The sequence below is a fragment of the Pelodiscus sinensis genome, chromosome 29 (genome assembly GCF_052426305.1).
Source record: "Pelodiscus sinensis isolate ZL-2025 chromosome 29, ASM5242630v1, whole genome shotgun sequence".
Classification (NCBI taxonomy): domain Eukaryota; kingdom Metazoa; phylum Chordata; order Testudines; family Trionychidae; genus Pelodiscus; species Pelodiscus sinensis.
In genome coordinates, this window is record NC_143080.1 from 10,183,911 (window position 1) to 10,208,676 (window position 24,766).

General features: G+C 48.3%; 2 protein-coding genes across 16 annotated transcripts in view; both read right to left on the bottom strand.

The window, feature by feature from the left end:
- TANC2 (tetratricopeptide repeat, ankyrin repeat and coiled-coil containing 2) overlaps positions 1-24,766 on the bottom strand; it is a 702,540-nt gene that overhangs the window by 367,589 nt on the left and 310,185 nt on the right. The window lies entirely within an intron of this gene.
- LOC149521307 (uncharacterized) lies at positions 20,843-23,588 on the bottom strand. Its single transcript, XM_089773975.1, has one exon. The coding sequence runs from the start codon at positions 23,582-23,584 to the stop codon at positions 20,843-20,845; it is 2,742 nt and encodes a 913-aa protein (XP_089630101.1). The 5' UTR covers positions 23,585-23,588.

Genomic DNA, 24,766 nt, shown 5'->3' on the forward strand with positions numbered 1-24,766 from the left:
CCTTATTGAAGCCACAGAAAGAAACCATCCCGACGCGTAGCAAGAGAGGCAAACATGGTAGGAGACCGGATTGGCTTACAGGGGAAATCCTTGAGGAACTTAAGCACAAAAAGGAAGCTTACAGAAAGTGGAAACTTGGACAAATGACCAGGGAGGGATCTAAATGTATAGCTCGAGAATGTCGGGGGGTTATCAGGAAAGCGAAAGTGCAAATGGAATTGCGACTGGCTACGGATGTGAAGGATAACAAGAAAAGTTTCTACAGGCATGTTAACAAGAAGAAGGTGATCAGAGAGGGTGTGTGGCCCCTACTGGATGAAGGACGTAACCTAGTGACAGAGGATGAGGGGAAAGCTGAAGTACTCAATGCTTTCTTTGCCTCTGTATTCACGGACAAGGTGGGCTCCCAGACTAATGCACTAAGTGGTGCAAGATGGGATGAAGATGAACAGCACTTGATGAGTAAATAACAGGTTAGGAACTATTTAGAAAAGTTAAACGTACACAAATCCATGGGTCCGGACTTAATGCATCCGAGGGTACTAAGGGAGTTGGCAAATGTCATTGCGGAGCCTTTGGCCATTATCTTTGAAAAGTCGTGGAGATCGGGAGAGATCCCGGATGATTGGAAAAAGGCAAATGTAGTACCCATCTGCAAAAAACGGAAGAAGGACGATCCAGAGAACTATAGGCCGGTCAGTTTTACCTTGGTTCCTGGAAAAATCATGGAAGGGATCCTTAAGGAATCCATTATGAGGCACTTGGAAGAAAGGACAGTGATCAGGAATAGTCAGCATGGATTCACAAAGGGAAAGTCATGCCTGACCAATCTGATTAGCTTCTATGATGAGGTAACTGCCTCTGTGGATGTGGGAAAGTAAGTGGATGTGATATACCTTGACTTTAGCAAGGCTTTTGATACAGTCTCCCACAATACTCTTGCCAGCAAGTTAAGAGAATGTGGATTGGATAAATGGACGGTAAGATGGATAGAAAGATGGCTAGAAGGCCGGGTCCAGCGGGTAGTGATCAATGGCTCGATGTCAGGATGGCGGTTGGTTTCTAGCGGAGTGCCTCAAGGTTCGGTTCTAGGACCAATTTTGTTCAATATCTTTATTAATGAACTGGATGAGGGGGTGGATTGCACCCTCAGCAAGTTTGCAGATGACACGAAGCTAGGGAAAGAGGTAGATATGCTTGAGAGCAGAGATAAGGTCCAGAGTGACTTCGACAAATTGGAGGATTGGGCCACAAGAAATCTGATGAGGTTCAACAAGGACAAGTGCAGAGTCCTGCACTTGGGACAGAAGAATCCCAAGCATAGTTACAAGCTGGGGACCAACCACTTAAGTAGTAGTTCTGCAGAAAAGGACCTTAGGGTTACAGTGGATGAGAAGCTGAATATGAGTCAACAGTGTGCCCTTGTAGCTAAGAAGGCTAATGGCATATTAGGTTGCATTAAGAGGAGCATTGCCAGCAGATCCAGAGATGTTTATTCGGCCTTGGTGAGGCCACATCTGGAGTATTGTGTCCAGTTCTGGGCCCCCCACTACAAAAAGAATGTGGACGCATTGGAGAGGGTCCAGAAGAGGGCAACCAAAATGATTAGGGGGCTGGAGCATATGACTTATGAGGAGAGGCTGAGGGACTTGGGTCTGTTTAGTCTGCAGAAGCGAAGAGTGAGGGGGGATTTGATAGCAGCCTTCAACTTTCTGAAGGGAGGTTCCAAAGAGGATGGAGAGAGGCTGTTCTCAGTAGTGACAGATGACAGAACAAGGAGCAATGGTCTCAAGATGTGGTGGGAGAGGTCCAGGTTGGATATTAGGAAAAACTATTTCACTAGGAGGGTAGTGAAGCACTGGAATGGGTTACCTAGGGAAGTAGTGGAGTCTCCATCCCTAGAGATGTTTACGTCTCGGCTTGACAAAGCCCGGGCTGGGTTGATTTAGTTGGGACTGGTCCTGCCTAGAGCAGGGTGCTGGACTTGATGACCTCCTGAGGTCTCTTCCAGCTCTATGGTTCTATGATTCTATGATTCTAAGTATTCAAGGAAGAACCTGAGTTTCATGAACTTTCAATAGGATACAGGATCCTAAATCAGTTAGTAGTTAGTAGTTTTAAAAAAACATTTATCCATCATGCACAGTTCCACAGTTCACTGGAAGAATCTTTTATACAATATTTAGCATCACCTTAACAGTGATATTTGTTTTTGAAATGTATTTTGATGAATTATCTTCATATGGAATTATGGACAAGGCAAGAAGATATCCTAAAATGATCATTTATTATCTGAATCATTTAAATAAATGTGATATTGGTCTTTGTGGAAACACAAAGTTAATGGGGCAGTGTGGGAAGTAATCAGCTGAACATAATGTTTACTGTCACTAAATTAGAAAGGTACTAATTTGCTGTAATCCAAGAGCATGAACTTACAATTATTTTTATGAGTTTAAATTTCAAGCTGTTTTAAAGAAATACAGGATCATCCAATACAAACTGAAGATCATCTACAGAGAAGAGGGAGGGGCAAAGCCAGCATCTTCGGTACGTACATGGGTACCCTATCAGCCAAGAAAGCGGAGCTAGAATTTTTCTCTCTCATTATGTTGAGGATGAGTTATCACAATTGGTGGTTTGGAACCCTACTCTCAGTGCATCAAATTCAGTAATAATTTTCCTGAAAGTGAAAAAATTTGAAAAATTAAATATTGATTATTGTGATATCAGAACTAAAGTCCTAGACAAATTTAATTAACTGGAAATTGAATTGCTTTTGGGGATGGTAGGCAATGTTGGGGATGGTAGGCAATGTTTTTCACAAGTATTTAGTGACAAATAAATTACAAAATTACCATCTATTGCTCAAGGAACTTGGAACAAACATCTTTAGATCACACTCTTGCTTTGAAGTTTGCAGTAGAAGATGGAAATATTTTCCCTCCCACATTATGAAACCTGCTATGCCATCAAAATTGGAAGAAACCAGAAAGTAAATGGTTTGTACCAGATTACCGTTGTATCACTCAATTCCAACTAACAAATTATAATTAATGGCTAATTTTAGCATCTAGTTCTAATTTTCATTTTTATTCTTGATAAACTTATGCTAAAGCTCTACTATTAACTGTATCATAGAACACTAGAAGATAAATGTATAACTATTGGCATGACAGAGAGACTCTCACCTGGAGTTTCCTTCCCTTGCATATTTTTGAAGACTATCAAATCTTATTGAAAAAAACCAGAAGATTTTTCCTAAACATTTCTCTCTCAGAAACCACCATCTGCAGAACAGCAGTGTGGTAAGCAAAGCAAAAAGGATTTAGGGTTATGGAATGGGCTTACATCCTAGGCATCAAAATATCTGAAACTTAAAAAATGCATGCTAAAAGACCCAACTCGCATGTCAAAACAAGTGTAGCTAATCCGTCCTTAAGTATCAACTCTATTGTCAACTCAGGAAGCACTTATGATCACCCACTATGTGAGTTAAAGGAGATTAAAACTAAGGGGGCAAGGGCATTCTACTCCAGCTATGTCTGTACTACTCATATCACTCATAGGTTGCATGGCCTGTGAGAACTTTGGTAGGTTTTAGAACTAAGAAGCAATCTGAAATTCTAATAGGGAAGCCAATTTAATAGCTGTAGGTAAGTTGAAGCAATATTACAAAAGGGAAGCAAAGCCACCTGTTACAGGGTGATTAGCCAAAACATTTGCACAGCAAAAAAAAAAACAAAAAAAACCACCACTCTTCTCCAGGCAATGAGCCAAACAATTCCGAAATAATTGTCAGCACTGTGTCCTGTTGCTATGCAAGCACATCTGGGAGGATAAGAAAAAAACCAAGCCTTCCCGCTCTCCCTTTACCAAAGAATCTGCAGAGCTAGTGCTGCTATTGCTCCTAGCTTTCTCAGACAGGCAATGGGAGCTTGTCTCAAGGATTACAAATGCAATCAAACACCAGACGAATCTCCAAATGCTCATATTTAGCATCCTGAGCAGATAGAACATTTCTACCAATGGATGCGGATATCCACAGATAGAAATCAGTATGACAGTCTATTTCATATTCTTTATGGAAATATGCTTAGCAATAAGAATATGCTTAACTCAAATATGCATTACACAAATTACTGCATGTGACCTATCACTGTAAAGCTTTAATCCTCTCTGTTTGTATATTTTATTTGTATGTATATACCATTCCTGTATCTGAAACTGACAATACTGACTGCAGATTTAGTGTCAATGTGTACATGTAGAGAAAAGCCTAATTTACAACCCATTCACAGAATCATTCACAGAGCCAAAAGCCCATTAGCAAGAGATAACTGTATGGGGGAGAACTATCTCCCTGGAGGCCTATTACAAAGACATGTCTCCTTGTCACCTGATGCTAGAGCTGGTCTTGAAATTTGTACTTTCCCACAGAGGTTTTAGGAAATCAAAGGCTATTCTATTCTATAGAAGGCAAGGGAAGTAAACTATAATGGCCTTCAGCCAGATTTACAGATTGCCTCCCTACCTCAAGAAGATACATGAAAGCACCTGGACTATAAACAAATGGACTGTAACAACAGTGGTGGAGGAGAACTTCTGGACCTAGGTCCTTTAGGGTATGTCTACACTACAATGTTAGTTCGAACTAACGGACGTTAGTTCGAACTAACATTCATAGCCGCTACACTAGCGCTCCGCTAGTTCGAATTTGAATCGAACTAGCGGAGCGCTTAGTTCGAACTAGGAAAACCTCATTTTACGAGGATTAAGCCTAGTTCGAACTTACTAGTTCGAATTAAGGGGTGTGTAGCCCCTTAATTCGAACTAGTGGGAGGCTAGCCCTCCCCAGGTTTCCCTGGTGGCCACTCTGGCCAACACCAGGGAAACTCTATGCCCCCCTCCCGGCCCCGGAGCCCTTAAAGGGGCACCTTGCTGGCTACGGTGCCCGTGCCAGGTGCAAGCCTGCCAGCACCCAGCCAGCAGACCCTGCACCTGGCACGGCACAGAGCCACCCACCCGATGTCCCCCAGCCCACCCCCTCTTCCCGGGACCAGGCTGGCGGCTCCCGGGAGCTTGCCCTGGACCGCAAGAGGCGCCCGTCCACGATCTCCGCACTAGGCACAGGAAAGTGGCCGTCTAGGGCAGGAGAGCTGCCAGCCTGGCCACCCAGGAGCAGGTGTGCATGAAAATCAAGGGGGTCCACTGAGACCCCCGACCCTGAGCCCTGAGCTTACAATGGCCGTCTTGGGTCAGACCAAAGGTCCATCTAGCCCAGTAGCCTGTCTGCCGATAGCGGCCAACCCTAGGGACCCTGGAGGGGATGGACCGAAGACAGTGACCAAGCCATTTGTCTCGTGCCATCCCTCTCCAGCCTTCCACAAACTTTGGGCAGGGACACCACTCCTACCCCCTGGCTAAGACTACTCCATGGACCCAACCTCCATGACTTGATCTCACTTCCCTTTAAACTCTGTTCTAGTTCCAGCCTTCACAGCCTCCTGCAGCAAGGAGTTCCGCAGGTTAACTATTTGCTTTGGGAAGAACAACAACTTTCTCTTACTAGTTTCAAGCCTGCTACCCATTCCTTTCCTTTGGTGTCCTCTAGTCCTTCTCTATGGGAACTCAGGAAGAACTTTTATGAATGCACCCTCTCCACCCAACCCCTGCTTTTAGAGACCTCTATCCTGTCCCCGCTCCGTCTCCTCTTTTCTAACCTGAACAGTCCCAGTCTCTGTAGCCTCTCTTCATCTGGGACCTGTTCCCAACCCCTGATCATGCTAGTTGCCCTCCCCTCTCCCAGCCTTTCTCTTCCCCTCTCCCCACCTCCTTTTCCCAGTCTCCCCCAGTTTTGTTCAATAAAGACAGAGTCAATGTTGGAAGAAACGTTATCTTTATTTTGTACATCAATAAGAAGGGGGGCTAGGGAAGGGTAAGTGGAAGGAGGTGAGGGAGGAATGGGGTATGAGCCCCCGATGGGGAGGACTGGGCTGGCTCTGTGGGCTTCTGGGGGTGGAAGCTCTCCTGCAGCCCCCCAATTGCCCCCTCTCCCCAGATCGCAGCCTGTAGCAAGTGCAGCCAGGCTGATGGCCGAGTGGTGTGATGTGCCCAGTGTGGGTACTCCGGCCAATCCAAGCCAGGACTGCTTTGCAAGCGGGGCACCCCTTAGAACTGTGTGTCCGGGGTGGGGGTCGGGACCCTTTAAGCGCAGCCCTCGGCTAGCCTGAGACAGCATCTCCACGCTCTAAGTCCTCCTCTGATGCTCTGCCGGCACTGCTTCCGGCCATCCTTAAGCCCTGTTCAGGGTCCACTCAATGTGGACTTGCTAGTTCGAATTAGCAAAACGCTAATTCGAACTAGTTTTTAGTTAGTTCAAATTAGCTTAGTTCGAATTAACTAATTCGAACTAAGTTAGTTCGAATTAACGTTGTAGTGTAGACGTACCCTTAAAGAGAAGCTTTTGAGCTGCACAGAGTTCTTCTACAGGTTTGTACAGCTCAAAAGCCTAGCTCTTACCAACAGAAGTTGGTGCAACAGAAGACACTCCCACACCCACCTTGTCTTTCTAATATCACAGCTACAAAAACAATAGAAGGCTAAAAAAACACTGCAAACATTGATGTCAGTCAGTTTGAATGACAGTCTCCTATATTTTCCAATGTAGAAACTGGCTTTTCCATTACCTCCTGGTTTTCCCTCAATTAGCACATAAATATTTGTGGTATAAGCTACACAAACAAAATGACTCTTAGGTTGTCACACATCTTATAAAGTATTTAGGTGCATGGTGTATTTATTCATTAGGAAGGGACTGAAAGGCAAGAGAAGTTGAGAAAGAAACAATACGTTTCCTAGCTTTACAGAGGCAGCCAAGAACAGCTTAATAACCAGAACAGACTCATTCACATTTTACATACCCTTTATAAGTAAGGAAGTCATTTTATTGTCATTATGAGAGAGTTTCTAGTATGATAAGGAAGCTGAATTGGGAAAGGGAGTGAGGGCCAAAATGACAACAAAGAAGGATTATTGAGTTTTTACTTCTGTCATTAACTCAATCTATGACAGTAGGTAGGTCCTGTCTATAAAAGAGAGTTACTTGTTCTCATAACTAATGATCTTTGAGATGTGTTGTGCAAGTCTATTCCAATTCAGGTGTATGTGCGCCAAATGCACGAACATCGGAAACTTTCTCTCTAGCAGAGGGTTGGCTGTGGAGATCCCTACAGTGGCGCTGCTATATCAGTGCATATAAACCACTGCTGACCCTATCCTCCCTTGGTTCCTTCTTGCTGGTTACTCCGACAGACGGGAAGGCAGGTGGATATTGGACGTGAACAACACATCTCCAAGAACACTAGTTACGAGAACAGGTAACTGTCTTTTCTTTTTCGAGTGCTTGTTCATGTTGATTCCAATTCAGGTGACTCCCAAGCTGCTGTCCCAAGGAGGTGGGGTTGGAGTTCGGAATCACAGACTGCAGGACTGCTCTGCCAACTGCTGTGCCCTCCCTGGAGGACTTATCAATTGTGTAATGGACCGTAAACATGTGAACTGAAGACAACTTTGTAGCTGCCCTGCAGTTTTCCTGCAAGTGGACATGTGCCACAAAGGCTGCAGACAAAGCCCGGACCCTGGTTAAGTGGCATATAACTGGTGGGGGAGGGACCCCAGCTAGGTCATAGTACTGTGCGGACACAGATCTCCCCTTAACTGTTCTGCTATAGCCATAAACAGCTGTGCGGACTGTCTAAAGGGCCTAGTGCAGTCTATGTAGAAAACTAAGGCCCTCCTTACATCTAGTGTATGAAATACGCTCTATCACTAGTATAAGGCTTAGGATACAAAACCAAAAGGAAGAGCTCTTGTGACAGGTGGAAATCGGATACCACTTTTGGCAGGAAAGCTGGGTGCAGCCTAAGCTGCACTTTGTCCTTGTGGAAGACCGTGTACAGTGGATCTGAGAATAGGGCCCTTAACTTAGACATGACCTAACCCTGACGTGACCGCTACCAGGAAAGCTACCTTTATAGACACATGTAGCAAAGAACACTGAGCCATCAGTTCAAAGGGTGGACCCAAAAGATTACTGAGCACCAGTTTCATGTCCCAAGCGGGTATAGGTGGACAACAATACGGGTGCATCCTGTCCGACTCCTTCCTGAATCACATCACCATGGGGTAGCCAAACAGGAAATGCTGGGAACAACCTGGTTGGAAAGCAGACAACGCCACCAAGTACATCCTGACTGAGGAGGGCACCAGCCCCTGAGATTGCAGGTGCAACTGGTACTCCGATAGGTGCCTGTCTCAGGGACACATCCCACTCCTCACACCAGTTAGAAAACCTTTTCCATTTTGCCAATTATGCCACTCTGGTAAAGGGCTTTCTGCTGCCCAATAGAACCTCCTGTATCTCGGCTGAGCACTGAAGCTCTAACAAATTGAACTGTCCAGCTTCCAAGCTGTTAGATGGAAGGAGCACAGAACTGGGTGCCTGAGGCATCCCCAAATGCTATGTAAGAAGGTCTGAGCACAGGAGAAGGACTATTGGGGTTTCCACCAACAGGCTGATCAGGGTGGAGAACAAATGCTGACACAGCCACGCTGGTGCCAACATGATTAGATGGGCCCTGTTCCTCCAAGCTTTCAGTAGGATCCAATGTACCAGGGGAAAATTGGGGGGAAAGCGTATAGGAGAGGTGCCGTCCTCCAGGGGAGAACGAACACATCTCCTCATAGACTTTAAGGTCAGAAGGGACCATTATGATCATCTAGTCTGACCCCCTGCACAGTGCAGGCCACAGAATCTCACCCACCCCTCCCAGAATAATCCTCTCACCTATATCTCAGATATTGAAGCCTTCAAATACTTTGAAGACCCCAAGATGCAGAGACTCCTCTAGCTGTGATCTCCTGTGGAACCCTGATAGTGATTCTGGAATGAACAAAAGGCTAGGCATTTTTTTTTGTTTTCTGGGGGGGGAGGGGCAAAACCAGGGACTTTTTTGTTTTTGGGGAGGAGAGAGCAAAAACTGGGGAGTCCCCGACCTGCAGAAGATTGATCTTATCACATCTTCCCTCACCAACCACTCATGGACCATAAATGTCCTGCTATGGGCATCTGTCAACGCGTTCTACAGGCCACGGAGGTACTGGTCTTCAAGATGGAGTCTGTGTTAGACACAATTCAGCACCACCCTGTGCAGCAACTCTTAATATGCTCTGTGGTCCACAGGCAGGGGCCCTGACATCGAGATGCCCACCACTACTTCATCTGAGGAAGACAATGAATAGGCCTGCACCTGGGCAGTGTACTCCACAGGTAACTGGCTCTGTCCTCGGGGCCCACCCAATGGGCTTTCCCTGGTGGCTGTTCCCAAGCCCCAGGATGTGGACTGTTCACTCCAGGTGGATGGGATTCCGCCACGGACAGCATCTTCGAGCTGCGCCTATCCTGAGGGAAACGGGATCTACAACTCATGGACACCAATGACCAAAAAGCGCCCTGAGACTAATGGTGCACCCAGGAGGTCCAAAAGGGCCATTGCGCTGGCGGTGGCCAATGCTTCTGCCACTGTTCCGGCCGGTCTCTTGTGCTGTGTGAAAACCGGTTGATCGAGACCTGTCCGACACCGCATCCAACTCCAATTACGACTGGGATGACCATGGCAGTGCTGATGATGGCTGTGCCGGTGCTGAGAGTCGGGACTTTGTTTATCATGAGAAAACAAAGTGAGACTAGGAAAACGAGAGCTATCATTAGGGATTAGTCACTTACTAAGACGCCACAGACGGTAAGAATAAACTGAGGGAGGGTAGGGTCAGTAGTGGTATATATGCGCTGATATAGCAGCGCCATTCTAGGAATCTCCACAGATTACTACACAGGAGCTACTAGGGGAAAAGTTCCCGATGTTTGTGCACACAGAGTGCATACACCTGAATTGGAATTGACATCAACAAGCACTCAAAGAAGAACCATTATGTCCCTCTGTATGGAATTGTGAGTCTCAAGGTTTCCAAAGAAATCTGAGATTCTCAAATGAAAAGCATTATTAATTTGCAAAGCATTATGATTGGGGAATCTGTCAATACATAATTCACTGAAAGTAACTAACATTTATGAACACAATTGAAAATAATTTTTCTTTCGCAAATATCTAGACAGAATATATTTCTTTCAGGCTTCTGTCTTAAGGCCAAATTCTGCACTGTGATACATGTTCCAATTCAACGGGGGCATTCAAACAGCATTTTAAGAAAGCCCAAGGGTACACAAAGGTTGTTCTGGTACTTAACAGTTAGTTGAGCAAGTGGCACAATTAAACAAGGAGATGCCAAGCCTAGGTGATTAAAGGAGAAACAACTCCCCATGGAATGTTCTGCAGCCTTAGCACTGTTAAACTAGAAAGCACTGGGAGTGAGACCCCACACAGGAGAGAGATTTACTGTGGGTTCTCAGCATTGCAATATGGAAGGGAGCTTTCAAAAATTTCAGTTAAGGGATCCTCAGTCAACCTGGACATAATCTAACCCTACACATCAATTTCTCAGGTGAATTGCTGGTGAATTGTCCCAATAAGATACAAGTGCAGGATGCATAATTGTAAAACATTTAATTTAAATAATTATCTTTAAAATTAAAAAAATTAATTCAAATAATATTTCTTATTTATGTGTTTCTCTTTACTGTCTTCTTATTCTAAAGTCTTAAATGGCAATGGTGGATGCTTTTGCTTGTCTCTTTAATTAGTTACGTACATTATTAGTTACTGTTAGCAGAATTTCAGATTTTACACTTCTAATAATTCCTCTCTAAATTATTTCCCCAAGGTCACACAGGGTATGTTTATACAGCAGGGCTAAAGTTGAATTAAGATACGCAACTTCAGCTATGTCAATTGCGTAGCTTAAATCGAAATAGCTTAATTCGGCTTTTGGTGCTGTGTACACAGCAAGAAGTCAAAGGAAGAAAATTTTTCCTTTGACTTCCCTTGATTCCTTGCTGTGGTTGAATAAAGGTTCATAATATGTGATGAGAAATTGACTTTTTCTGTAGTTCACAAACATTTTTGTGCTACGTACTTTCAGGGTATTTTGTCACTATTACTGCATATGCAGTTCAGAATTAAAACCTTGACTAAACAATAAGCACATAAAGCAGAGAGGGTAGGTATGTTCTCCAAATATCTCACTATTGAAAAATTCAAGGAGACCCAATTATGTTACTGTTGGGGTTATTTAACTATCCTCTGGGTAGAAATCTGCTACCAGAAAAAGGTAACTAAGGAATAACAACAAATGGAGAAATATAGAAACCTGTCTGAAAATCTTGCCTTTGTCAACATTTTGCTATTTCTAAAAGATATATCACATTAGGCAGTGTTTTCCAGCGTCAGATGATGTGGCATTCTGCCCTCATATAATGCTGCTGAAAATCGTCTTTTGACTGCTAATCATTCACTCTGCATTCATTATACATGTTTTTAGAAAAGCATTACTTTGTAATGGGACAAGGGGTTTGTCTAAACTACACCCCTCTTTCGAAAGAGGGATGCAAATTAGACTGATCGAAATTGCAAATAAAGCCAGGATTTGAATTTCCTGCGCTTCATTTGCATAATGGCAGCCTCATTTTTTTAAGGAGTACAGGATCTTTTGAAAAAGGTTTTTTTTTTCCTCGAAAGAACTCCATCTAGATGGTGGTTTTACTTTCGAAAAGCCCTTTTTCGAAAGACCGCGTGGCAGCCATTATGCAAATGAAGCACAGGAAATTCAAATCCCGGCTTCATTTGCAATTTTGATCTGTCTAATTTACATCCCTCTTTCAAAAGAGGGGTGTAGTTTAGACATACCCAAGGTCTGAACTAACAAAGCTGATTCACACTGTAACTATCTCTGACGACAAAGAAGGTAAATACCTTAATTTCAAAAGGCTATGCCTGAGCATTAAAATAGTAATAACAAAGTCCTTGATGCTCCAGTGCTATTTCTGTTATAACCCTGGAGGTTCTAAACAATAAAGGAAATTTGCCAGCAGATTTATATAGTTACTCCTTATAGGATTTTCAGTGGCCTTTGTCAACATGTCAAATTCTTAAAAGCAATTATGTAGTAACAAAATAAAAAGTGATTCAGTATAACTGGGAATAATGAATAAATAACTGTGAAGGTTCAGTTGCTAAGTACTACTCTACCACTCAAAAATTAATGGTCAATAAAGACCTTACAAACAGAAATCAAGCTAGCCAGAGGCAGATTTACAATGAAACACATGGTGCCCTGGCACGGGGCCCCCTCAATGACATGGGGCCTCCAGGACCGAGCAGTCCAGCACTGGGTCTGGCACCTCCTCTCACCCAGGGGGCGGATGCTCTGAGGGGTGGGGGAGAAGTCCCTCTGTAGAGAGAGCTGGAAGGAAGGGGAGAGGGAGCAGAAAAGCAGAGAGGATCACCTACAGGAGAGCCGGCAGAAGGTGGCAAACTGTGTGAGCACAGGCTGGAAGGCTTCAAAGAAGCATGGGGAAGCCGCACAGCCAGCCAAAGAAAAGCAGCGCTTTGAAGCTGGAAAACACCTCTTCTCTCCGGCCGCCAGCTGAGCAGCTACCCATTACAGCTCGGAATCCTTCCAGCCAGTTCGTGAAACTAGCCGCAACATGGTAAGTAGCAGTTGCCCATGAGTGAGGAGGAGAGGGGCCAGGGGATGAAGAGCCTGAGGCGCTCAGGTGGCCAGTGGAACTGTGCCCCCTCACCTGTAGGTAGAGCACATGTGGATCTCAGCCCACATCTTTGGGTAAGCTAGCACAGGGCCACTGTCCTCCACAGCCATGAAGATTATGGTGTTGTTGTTTTTAATAAAGCACCCTTATCCAAAGCACTTTACAATAGTTAGCTAATGGTACAAACTATTTTTGGAAAGATCTTTAAGTGATCCACTGAGACCCTCAGCAATTTTCAAGTGGTCTGTGGAAAAAAAAGCTATACTACAAAAACAATCAAGGCACCTCACTTTTTTCATTTACTTTTTATTACTTACAATCTAGAAGGCGGATGAAGAAAAAAAGAATGAAAAAAGGGAGGGGCAGGAAGAGAATGTTCTTTTTCTTGGCTGGGTCCCTGGGGCGAGGGGGGGGGGCAAAAAGGACCCCACTAATGCTAAATCGGCCATTGATGCCAGCATTTTAAAACAAGAATTTTGCATATAAGAAATTCCCAACTTCACAGGTGATTAATCATCCCAGCCTGGTCAGTCAGCTCTATGCACAGAGCCCTAAGCTTCTGACTGGGAGGGGCTGATTAATCACCTGTGAAGCTGTGCTGCTGTGCAGTTTAGAGGGAGAACAGGTCCCCGGAGGTGGGCCAGCAGTGAGTGTATTCCCACCCCCATGGAGCCTCCTGCCACCCCAAGCCACTGCTTCTCTATCAGTAAGAGGAACCCCGAGGGAAACCTGAGCCTGATAGATAGAAGCAGCAGCGGGATGGGGTGGGGAAGCAGCACCACGGAGCCAGTGCTGGGGGGAAAAGAACGGTTACTTACCTGTAACTGTTGTTCTTTGAGATGTGTTGCTCATGACCATTCGAAGTAGGTGTGCACGCCGTGTGCACCACATCTTCCGGAGCGTTTTCCCTAGCGGTACCCGTAGCGCTGGCGGGGCGCCCTCTGGAGTGGCGCCGCCATGGCGGGGCATAACTACCCCTGCCGGCGCTGCTCCACCTCAGTTCCTTCTTGCTGGATACTCCGACGAAGGGGAGGTAGGGTGGGAGTTGAATGGACTTGAGCAACACATCTCGAAGAAGAAGAAGTTACTCACCTTCGTGCAGTAACGATGGTTCTTCGAGGTGTGTCCCCGTGGGTGCTCCACGTCTGGTGTCGGGCTGGTCCCGGCGCCACAAATCGGAGCTTTCCAGAGCTGTATTCAGCCAGACCGCGCGCACGAGCCGGTTTCGTGCCTTTCATCTGCCGCGCGCAGTCCGGCGCCCGCCAGTTCCTCTCACCGCCTATCTGCAAGACAGAAAAGACAAGATTCCGAAGCGGGGAGGAGGGCAGGTCGTGGAGCACCCATGGGGACACACCTCGAAGAACCATCGTTACTGCACGAAGGTGAGTAACTTCTTCTTCTTCGGGTAGTCCCCGTGGGTGCTCCACGTCTGGTGACTCCGAAGCAGTAATCCCAATTAGACATGGGCTTCGGAATCACGATTCTGATGACCAGGCAGTACTGCTAGAGCTACCGCCGAATCGGAGGCGAGATGCTGCACGATTGCGTAATGCTTTGAAAAGGTGGTGCTAGAAGACCAGGTCGCCGCCCGGAAAATGTCACGTAAAGGGACTCCTTTCACGACGGCCACTGACGCAGCAACTGCTCGTGTCGAATGAGCCCTAGGGTGCGATAAGAGCGGCTTTTTACGAATAGTATAACAAGTCGTGATACAAGAGACAACGAGTTTGGAAATACGTTTGGCCGATAGGGGCTGACCCTTGGAAGGCCCTGATGTGGAAACAATGAGGCGATCCGTCTTGCGAAGAGTGCGGGTTCTATCTATATAGAATGCCAAGGCTCGACGGACATCCAGAGTATGTAGGAGAGCATCACGGTGCGAAGCATGAAGTTTTGGATAGAAACATGATAAAACGATTGGCTCATTTATATGAAATTCTGTGCAGACTTTAGGCAGAAAGGCTGGATGGGATCTTAATATTACGGATTCCTTATTAAAGACTGTATAGGGGGGCGTAGACATCAATGCAGCTAACTCGCTCACCCTACGTGCCAATGTTACCGCAAGGAGGAAGATTACTTTCATTGTAAGCATTGGCATAGGCACCGTAGCCAGTGGTTCAAACGGTGGCCTAGTTAGGACATTGAGAACCAGGTCAAGACTCCATGTAGGTGGCGGAGGCCTACATGGTGGGTTAAGGTTAGCCAGGCCTTTAAGAAATCTAGTCATCATGGGATGGGAGATAACCGACCAGCCTTCGATGGGGTAGTGAAAAGCAGTAATCGCTACCACATGGACTTTAAGTGATGACATGGAGAGTCCAGTCGCCTGTAGATGGAGTACATAGTCCAGTAAAATATGTAGTGGTGAAATAACAGGATCTAGGTGCTTAGGAGCGCACCACGAGCAAATCTGGAGCACTTGGACTGGTAGGTTTTTCTGGTGGAGTCCTTTCTGCTGTGTAGCAGGACGCGCTTCACCTGGTCTGAGCAAAGATTCTCAGATGTGCTGAACCATCTATCATCCACGCTGTTAGGTGCAGAGTGTCCAGCTTCAGATGAATAAGGGAGCCTTTCTGTTGTGTCAGCAAGTCTGGCAGGTAAGGAAATCGGTACGGTGCTCGGACAGAAAACTGTAGGAGAGTTGAGTACCATGGCTGTCTGGGCCACGCTGGGGCTATGAGTATCACTCGTGCCTTGTCCATCACGATCTTCTCGAGTACTCTGGGAATGAGCACAACAGGGGGAAATGCATACAGAAGTGATGTCCCCCAGTGGAGGAAAAATGCATCTCCCAGGGAGTTACTGCCCACTCCTGCTCTGGAGCAGTAAGCTCTGCATTTCGCATTGGTACGTGTGGCGAACAGATCTATCGCCGGACGACCCCACCGATGGAAGAGAGGTAAGAGGATGTCTGTGCGAATTACCCACTCGTGGTCCTGATGAAAATGTCTGCTCAGCGCATCCGCAATGGTATTGTTCACACCGGGTAAGTATGATGCGACTATAAAAATGTCATTTCGAATGCACCACATCCAAAGGCGGATCGCTTCTGCGCAAAGGGAGCGAGAGCAGGTGCCTCCCTGCCTGTTCACATAATACATCGCCACGATGTGGTCGGTGAGAATCCTGGTGACAGTGCCCCTTATATGCAACTTGAAGTGTCTGCAGGCCTGAAACACCGCTCGGAGTTCGAGAAGGTTGATATGGAGCATCATCTCCGTCGTGGACCAACAGCCTTGGACTGTTTCTACGCCCATGTGGGCACCCCAGCCGATGAGAGAAGTGTCTGTGGTAATGTCCCTTGACGGCTGTGGTGTACAGAAGCGGACTCCTGACAGCATGTTGTTGGGGTTGGTCCACCAATGCAGGGAGTCCTTGACATGTACGGGTAGCGCTACGGTTTTGCTGATGCTGTGCTTGGCAGGATTGTATACTGTGCTCAACCAGTGTTGCAGGCACTGCAGATGTAACCTTGCGTGGCGCACAATGATTGTAGTCGCCGCCATATGACCCAAGAGCTGTAGGCATTCACGCACTGGGAGCATCAGAGACTGCAAGACCGTTCTTACCAAGTCTTGTATGATTTGAAAGCGCTTGGCTGGCAGGTGAACTCTCTCTGACCGGGAGTCGAGCCGTGCTCCTATGAAGGTTAGGGTTTGTGGGGGTTGCGGACGTGATTTTTGAATGTTTACAATTGTCAAAGTCAGACAGGACTCACAGATTTGTCAGACCGCTCTGTTTATTCAGCAAAGCTCTGCTAAAATGCATCCAGAAAATGTGAGCACCATACAAGGTTCAAACCCCTTGATTTATACAGTCAAAAAAAGTCAAGTTAACAGGATCAAAAGGAGGGGCAAAACTTCACGTGATTAGTGTGAGACTTAGTCAAGTATCTTCATTTCCACATCAAGCACACAGCAATCTCCTGTCCATATCCACTTGGTTCTCAATTGCTTTCTCCCTAACACCTAATGTTCCTTTTCCTATTAACTCTGGCTAGCACATTGATCTGCATACCTACAAACAACATTAACATATTTTTCTTCTTCCTGTTCAGAGACAAACAGTATTCCTTTCAACTTATTCAATTATTACAGCACAATTCATCTTTCTCTTACATTATAATTCTTTCTACTTTCACACAATGAAGCCGAAGGAGCCGAACAGATGTAGAGTTGCAGCTACCTTGTGATGAGTCTCCGACTGAGTGCGGCCCTTGATGAGGCAGTCGTCGAGATAGGGGAAAATTCAGACCCCTGTTCTGCGCAGATGAGCAACCACTACCGCCAGCGTTTTGGAGAATACTCTTGGGGCTGAGACAAGACCAAACGGAAGTACCCTGTACTGAAAGTGGTCGTCCCCCACTACGAATCGCAGAAATCGTCTGTGAGCTATGTGTATTGTCACATGAAAATATGCGTCTTGTAAATCTAGGACTGTGAACCAGTCTCCTCTGTTTAGTGCTGGTATGATCTTGGCCAGCGTGGTCATTTTGAAGCGCTGCTTCCGTATGAAACGATTTAGGCCTCTCAGATCGAGGATAGGTCTCCACCCCCGGACTTCTTGGGAACTAGGAAATACCTGGAGTAGAAACCTTTCCCCCGGAACTCTGCAGGTACTCGTTCTATGGCTCCGATCTCTAGGAGGTGAAGAACTTCTCCTTGAAGAGCGGCCCCGTGAGATGGGTCCCTGAGCAGAGACGGGGTGGGAGGGGTAGTGGGAGGAACTGAGGTGAAGGGGATCGTTAGGCCTGATGATATGACCTCTAGGACCCATCGGTCCGAAGTAATGGTGGCCCATTGGTGAAAATATGGCCTCAGCCGGTGATAGAAGAGGCCGTCGGCAGGCTTTTGTGTGTTGACCACTGAAGACGTGTTTGAGTCCTTCACACAGAAGTCAAACCTGCTGTTTCTGAACAGGGCGAGCTGATGGGCGATTCTGTTGCTGGCGTTTGCGTTGAGGACGCTGCCTAAACCTAGATTGGTCAGGTCCGTATTGCTGTTGCTGCTTGTAGGATGAATAATCATATCTCCTCTGAAAGCGGTAATACCGCCTGCATTTGAAAGGCAGCGTGTACATCCCTAGAGTTCGGAGGGTAGTACGAGAGTCCTTTCCAGAATGAAGAATGTCATCTGTAGTGGAGGCAAACAGCTTTTGGCGGTCAAAGGGCAAATCTTCCACTTTAGACTGCAACTCCTTAGGGGCTCCTGCCGACAGTAGCCAAGAGGCTCTACACATCGCAATACCTGTTGCCATGGCCCGTGCGGCTGTATCCGCGACATCAGCGGTGATTTGAAGCAATGTTCTGCATGCCGTGAACCCCTCTTGGACGACTGCCCTAAGAAGAGGTCTCTTGTTCTCGGGAAGGTGCTGCATAAGTTCCAGAAGCTTGGAATAATTGTCAAAATTATGATTTGACAACAGGGCAGCATAATTGGCAATTCGGAGGAGCAAGGTTGAGGAAGAATAAACCTTACGCCCAAAAAGGTCTAATTTCTTAGTATCCCTATCCGGTAGGGCGTTCTTGAAGTGGGGCATCTTACTCTTGTGGCGAACCGTGTCCACTATCAATGAATTAGGCTGTGGGTGATTGAAAAGGAAGTCTAAACCCTTGGATGGAACAAAATACTTATCTGCTTTTTTGTTGGTAGGCGGTATTGATGTTGGGGTTTGCCAGATTTCCTCTGCTACCTCCAAAATAGCATCATCTATTGGGAGGGCAATCCTTCGCTGCTGTTTAGGGTGTAAGTTCTTGAACAGCTTATGTTGTTTCACCTGGTCCTTGATAAGTTGTACTTCCTGAGATTGCGCGACTCGTTTAAAGAGATCTTGAAATTCCTTCAGGTCGTCAGGAGGTGTCGTCTCCACCGGAGTTACCGGTTCATCCTTGGCCGGCACAGATGAGCGGGCATCAGGAGAAAAGTCTGGGTCAGTTTCTGAGAGTTGCCCTTCCTCAAGGTCTGACATTTGAGATCTAGGGAGCGGAGAACGTGGAGGTAGCGTATCCCGGAGCGGAGACTGCTTCCGAAGCTCGGAATGTACGGAGCGTGGGCTGAACGACTGACAGGAGCAAGGCGATCTGTGGTGAGATCGAGAGTGCCTGTGATGAGATGACTCAGCGTAGTAAGGTCCATGATAGTGCAAATAACGTCGGTCAGAGCCTGCAGGTGATGGCCGCCTGGGAGACCTAATGCTGCTATGCTTGTCATAATAAGCACCCCGCGGTGAACGGATCGGTGAGCGCGAACGAGATCTAGAGCATCTGTGGAGTGAGCAGCTGCGGTCCCTATAATAATGACGGCGAGATGACACGCTTCGTCCATGGTATTCCTTCTGAGCCCTTCTATGGTATGTGGACGTAGAAGGGTGAGGGGACGGTTCAGGAGGAAAAACCGGGGAGGGAGAAAGAGAGACCTCCTGGATATTTGATATAGGTGCTGCTGAACGCTGCTCTGAGCATGCAGAGTGATCTGCTGGCTGCAATGGAGGCACCTGGGCAGCAGCATGCTCCTTCGGTGCTGGTGCTGTGGACAGCTCCTTGTGAGGAGGAGTGACTGCAGGGATCCCCGAGGCAGATGCGGAAGTCCTCGGTGCCATTGCAACTGGCCCTTTAAGAGGCTCTGCTGAAGGCTTCTGTGCCGAGGGCTGTCGGCACTGGGAGGAGCCAGCTGGCTTTTTTGAAGTAGGTGCACGGATCAATCTGGAGCCCGAGGTGCCCGGCTTATCACCTGCGCTGACCCGCGATTGCGGAGCCATTGGCAGGGAACGAGCAGGAGAAGCTCTCTTCCTTTCAGGGGACAGCACAGCTGGGGAAGGAGCTCTCCGCTTTTCTGGTGTGGGGTCCTAGGCAGACGAGCCTGTTACGTTTGCAGGCATGAGAGCCTTATTAAAGAAGACCTCTTTCAGACGTCGCTCCCGCTACTTGCGGGCTCTCATCGTCAGGCTGGCACAGTGTGTGCACTTTTGGGGGATATGAGCCTCCCCCAGGCAGCGGACACAAGCAGAGTGCCCGTCAGAGACCGGCATTGGCTCTCCGCACGTAGAACATTTTTTAAACCCAGGGGAGCCCGGCAATTTAGCACCGCAGAGGAGTGTGCGTTCGCGGCTCCTATGTGCTGCCGCTTGAATCTGCCGTTTTTTTTTTTAAACTACTAAGTTAAACCGCAACAGTAATGAAACAAAACAGCGTAAACTCAAACTGAGAGGAAACATCTGTCTTCCCTCCGTCTGTTAGATGTTTCAGGTTCTCTCTATTTTTTTTTTTTTTGAAGAGCCCGCGACTAAGGGCTAAACAAGAAATGGGATAAGCAAAGAAATACTAATTAAATGGTTCTAAACTTCCCCTCAGGTAGCTGCCTGAGGAGACAGGGGGAGCTCCATGTGCGACCCAAGGCGGATGAGACGAAACTGGCGGGTGCCGGACCGCACGCGGCAGATGAAAGGCGCGAAACCGGCTCGTGCGCGCGGTCCGGCTGAATACAGCTGTGGAAAGCTCCGATTTGCGGCACCGGGACCAGCTCGACACCAGACATGGAGCACCCACGGGGACTACCCGAAGAAGAACAACAGTTACAGGTAAGTAACCGTTCTTTTCTTCCTCGAGTGGTTGCTCATGTCCATTCAAAGTAGGTGACTACCAAGCTAACCCCATGGAGGAGGGGTCGGAACAGTCATAGCACCAGAGTCATAAAGGAAGGTGAACAATAACCGATTTATTGAACAATTACACAGTGACAAGTCACCAACCCAGAACAAAGACAACCGGATACATATATTTACATCACAGATTCGAGGACTGCAGAGCCCACCCTTGCATCCTCCCTGGCCTGTTGAGGTAGCGCATAGTGTGTTGCAAACGTGTGAAGGGAAGACCAGGTGGCTGCCCTGCAAATTTCTGTGATAGGTACCTGGGCACCAAAGGCTACCGAGGACACCTGCGCCCTGGTAGAGTGTGCCTTCACCCAGGGTGGGGTTTTCCCAGCCAGTTGATAACACTCTGCTATACATTGCACCACCCATCTTGATAACCTTTGCGTAGAAATAGGTGAACCTTTCCTCCTATCCCCAAACGCAACGAACAATTGTTGGGATTTACGGAAGGGCTTGGTTCGGTCAACATAGAATGCCAGCGCTCCCTTGGCGTCTAGGGAGTGTAGAACACGCTCCTGGTTTAGGGAAAAACACCGGTAGATAAATCTCCTGAGACAGGTGAAAAGTAGAAACCACTTTCGGGAGGAAGGTCGGATGAGGCCGTAGCCTTACATTATTATGCGAAAAAACGAGGTAGGGCGGTTCTATAGTCAGCGCCCTTAGCTCTGATACCCTTCTAGCAGACATAATGGCTATGAAAGCAACCTTAAATGAAAGGTGCTTCAACGAACATGTAGCCAATGGCTCAAAAGGAGGGGACATAAGCCTGTGAAGGACCAGGTTGAGGTTCCAGGCAGGGTATGGAGCCCTCATCAAGGGGTACAATTTCTCCAAACCAGTAAGAAACCTTTTAACTACCTGGTTAGAAAAAAGAGAGGCTCCTGCCGTACCAACATGGAAGGCGGAGAGAGATGCCACATGGACTTTAATAGAAGAGAAGGACAGGCCACTAGAACGGAGTTGAAAGAGATAGTCGAGAATAGTTGGAATAGGGGCCGAAGACGGTTGTACTCCTCTCCGGGACGCCCAAGACGAGAAGCGCCGCCACTTGGCAGCGTACGACCGTCTAGTAGAGGGCTTCCTGCTGCTAAGGAGCACCATGTGTACTTGTCGGGAACATTCCCTTTCTGGTTGGTTCAACCACGGATAAACCAGGCCGTTAGGTGAAGAGACCAGAGATCTCCCCCCGTCCCAAGGTAGGGTTAGCAGATCCCGAACTGGAGGGAGTGCTATAGCGTCTTGGGTCAGCATGTCCACCAGGAGAGGGAACCAGAACTGTCTGGGCCACCTGGGGGCTATGAGGATGATCGAGGACCTGAAAGTTCTCGCTCTGGTCAATACCCTGGAAATTAGTGGAAATGGGGGAAAAGCATAGAGAACGCCCTTTAGCCACGTGGTCGTTAGGGCGTCTCCCTTGGAAAATTTCCCCAGCCCCAGCAGGGAACAGTAGTTCCTGCACTTGGCATTGCGTGCCGAAGCAAACAGGTCTAGGTGGGGATAGCCCCACCTGCAGAAAACCTGACTGAGGACAGAGTCCTTGAGCGACCACTCGTGGGCTCCAAAGGATCTGCTCAGTGTATCTGCAAGTAGGTTTTTGCACCCGGGGAGGTACTCTGCCTGAGGTGTGATATTGTGCGTGACACACAGGTGCCAGAGACACAAGTCCTCCTTGCATAGGGGTGGCGAACGCGCCCCACCCTGCTTGTTGAGGTAAAAAACCGCTGCAGTGTTGTCCATACGCACCAGGATGGAGCGGTGGGAGAGCCTCGGCAGGAATGTTTTGCAGGCCCTCCTCACCGCCCGCAGTTCCCGGACGTTGATGTGCAGAGACCGTTCGGAAAGGGACCAGAGGCCCTGAGTTCTGTGGCACCCAAGGTGTGCACCCCATCCCAGGTCGGACGCATCGGTGACCAGCATCAGCGAGGGGGGAGGGGCATTGAAGGGAACCCCGCTGCGCACCACGGATTCCTGGGTCCACCAGAGTAGGGAGTCCAGAATGTCCGGGGGCACTGTGACTATGGAGTCCAATAGACCCTTGGACTGGCAGAAGACCTTCGCCAACCACGCCTGCAGAGGTCTCATCCTCATCCTGGCATGTCGCACCGTGTAAGTGCATGCCGCCATATGGCCCAGGAGCCTGCAGCAGACCTGAGGTGTCGTGATGGGGGACCGAATTAGCCCTGAGATCAGCTCCACTATGGAGAGGAACCTGCTGTGGGGCAGGAACGCTCTTGCCACCTTCGCATCGAGGAGGGCTCCCACAAACTCTGTGCTCTGGGATGGGGTCAGGGATGACTTCTCGACATTTGTCATGAGCCCTAACCTTAGGAAGAGAGCTCTTATGAGTGATACGTGAGCTTCTACCTGCTCGTACGAGCGACCTCGGATTAGCCAATCGTCGAGGTACGGGAACACGTGTATCTCTCGATTGCGCAGAAAGGCGGCAACCACAGCCATACATTTTGTGAATACCCTTGGTGCAGTACATAACCCAAAGGGGAGTACCGTAAACTGAAAATGGTAATGGCCCACTATAAAGCGGAGGAACCTCCTGTGACTGGGCCTGATAGCCACATGGAAGTAGGCGTCCTTTAGATCGAGAGTCGCGTACCAGTCGCCCAGTTGTAGCACTGGGATGACCGAGGCCAACGTCACCATTCTGAACTTGTGTTTTACAACCGCCTTGTTTAAGTATCGAAGGTCCAGGATAGGACGAACTCCCCCTTTTGGTTTTGGAACAACAAAATAACGGGAGTAAAACCCCTTGCCCCGCAGATGCGGGGGGACCCTTTCTATTGCTCCTTTTTCGAGGAGCACCACCACTTCCTGAAACAGGATGTTTTCATGAGGGGTGTCCCTTACTAGGGACAAGGTAGGGGGTTTTGAAGGCGGTGGGCCCAGGAATGGGATAGAATAGCCCGTATGTACAATGTCCAGGACCCAGACATCTGATGTTATCAGGGCCCATGCCTGGGCAAAACGGGATATCCAGGCCCCAATCGGGGGGCCAGGGTGGCAGACTGGTACAGGACTCTCGAATACCATGTCAAAACTGGGGCTTGCCCTGATTGGAAGGGCCGTGGGGACCTGCCCGCTGGGGATCTGACCTGGGGAGACGACGTCGACCCCTAGTTCCCTGAGGGTGCGCAGCCACCCCAGAACCTCCACCGGAGGCCCGGGAGCGGCGCCTCCAGAAATCCCCATGGGGGACCTGGGGTTGCGCTCTACCCTGCTGCCTATACGGCAGTTGTCGCCGCTGCGTGTCCGGCGTATGTATGCCTAAGGACTTCAAAGTTGACCTAGTGTCCTTTAGGGTATAGAGCCTGGAATCGGTGTGCTCCGAGAACAAGGCCTTCCCTTCAAAAGGCAAGTCCTGGATGGTATGCTGCAAGTCCGAGGGAATCCCCGAGATGTGGAGCCACGCCCCGCGGCGCATAACGACGCCAGTCGCCATGGTGCGGGCTGCCAAGTCCACAGTGTCCAATGACACTTGGAGGGCAGTTCGTGTAATGACTTTACCCTCGGAAGCCATAGCCGCAAACTCCTGGCGGTCCTCCATCGGGAGTCGGTCTCTAAATTTTTCGACCGCCTGCCAGGTGTTAAAAGCATACCTGCTCAGCATCGCCTGCTGGTTAGCGATACGGAGCTGTAGAGCACCCGTAGCGTAGACCTTATGGCCCAACAAGTCCAGCTTCTTTGGCTCCCTTGCCTTTGGAGAAGGCCCGGGCTGGGGAAGCCTTTCTTTTTGGGCTATGGCCTGTACGACCAATGATCCCGGGATGGGCTGGGAGTAAAGGAATTCGTGACCCAACTGCGGGACGAAATAATGCCTCTCTACCCCTTTTAGGGTAGGGATCAGGGTTGCTGGCGTTTGCCACAGGGCATTAGTAATCTTTGAAACGGTTTTATTGAGCGGTAGAGCGAAACGCGTAGGGGTGTCCTCAGTGAGGATGTCTACCATTGGATCGGTATCCTCAATTATGGGCTCAACCGGAACAGCCAGGTTGGAAGCCATGTGCTGCAGGAGGTCCTGATGTGCTCTGGTATCCATTGATGGTAGCCCAGGCTCTGGGTCCGCCAGTGCCTCATCGGGGGAGGACGACGACAACGACTCCTGAATCAACACGGGAGCGGTCGTGACCAACTTTGGGGCCGGTTGGACGGTCTGAGCCTCCGGAGGGCCTGTCTCCAGTACCGGTGGTTGCGGTGCCGCAGGATCTTGTTGCGGCACTCTAAGGGGGGAGGGAGGCGCCCTAGACAGGGATGCAGACGGACGGGAATGGTGCCCTGAAGCCTCCGACCCCATAGATGGTGGCGGTTGGCCCTGCCACTGCTGATAGGCCCTGGGAGTCCAAAAAGGCCACTGCGGATGAGGGGGCCACATCT

Bases quoted from the DNA above. Each gene is read 5' to 3' on its own strand.
- LOC149521307 (XM_089773975.1), bottom strand. From the start codon at position 23,584: ATGGGGATTTCTGGAGGCGCCGCTCCCGGGCCTCCGGTGGAGGTTCTG.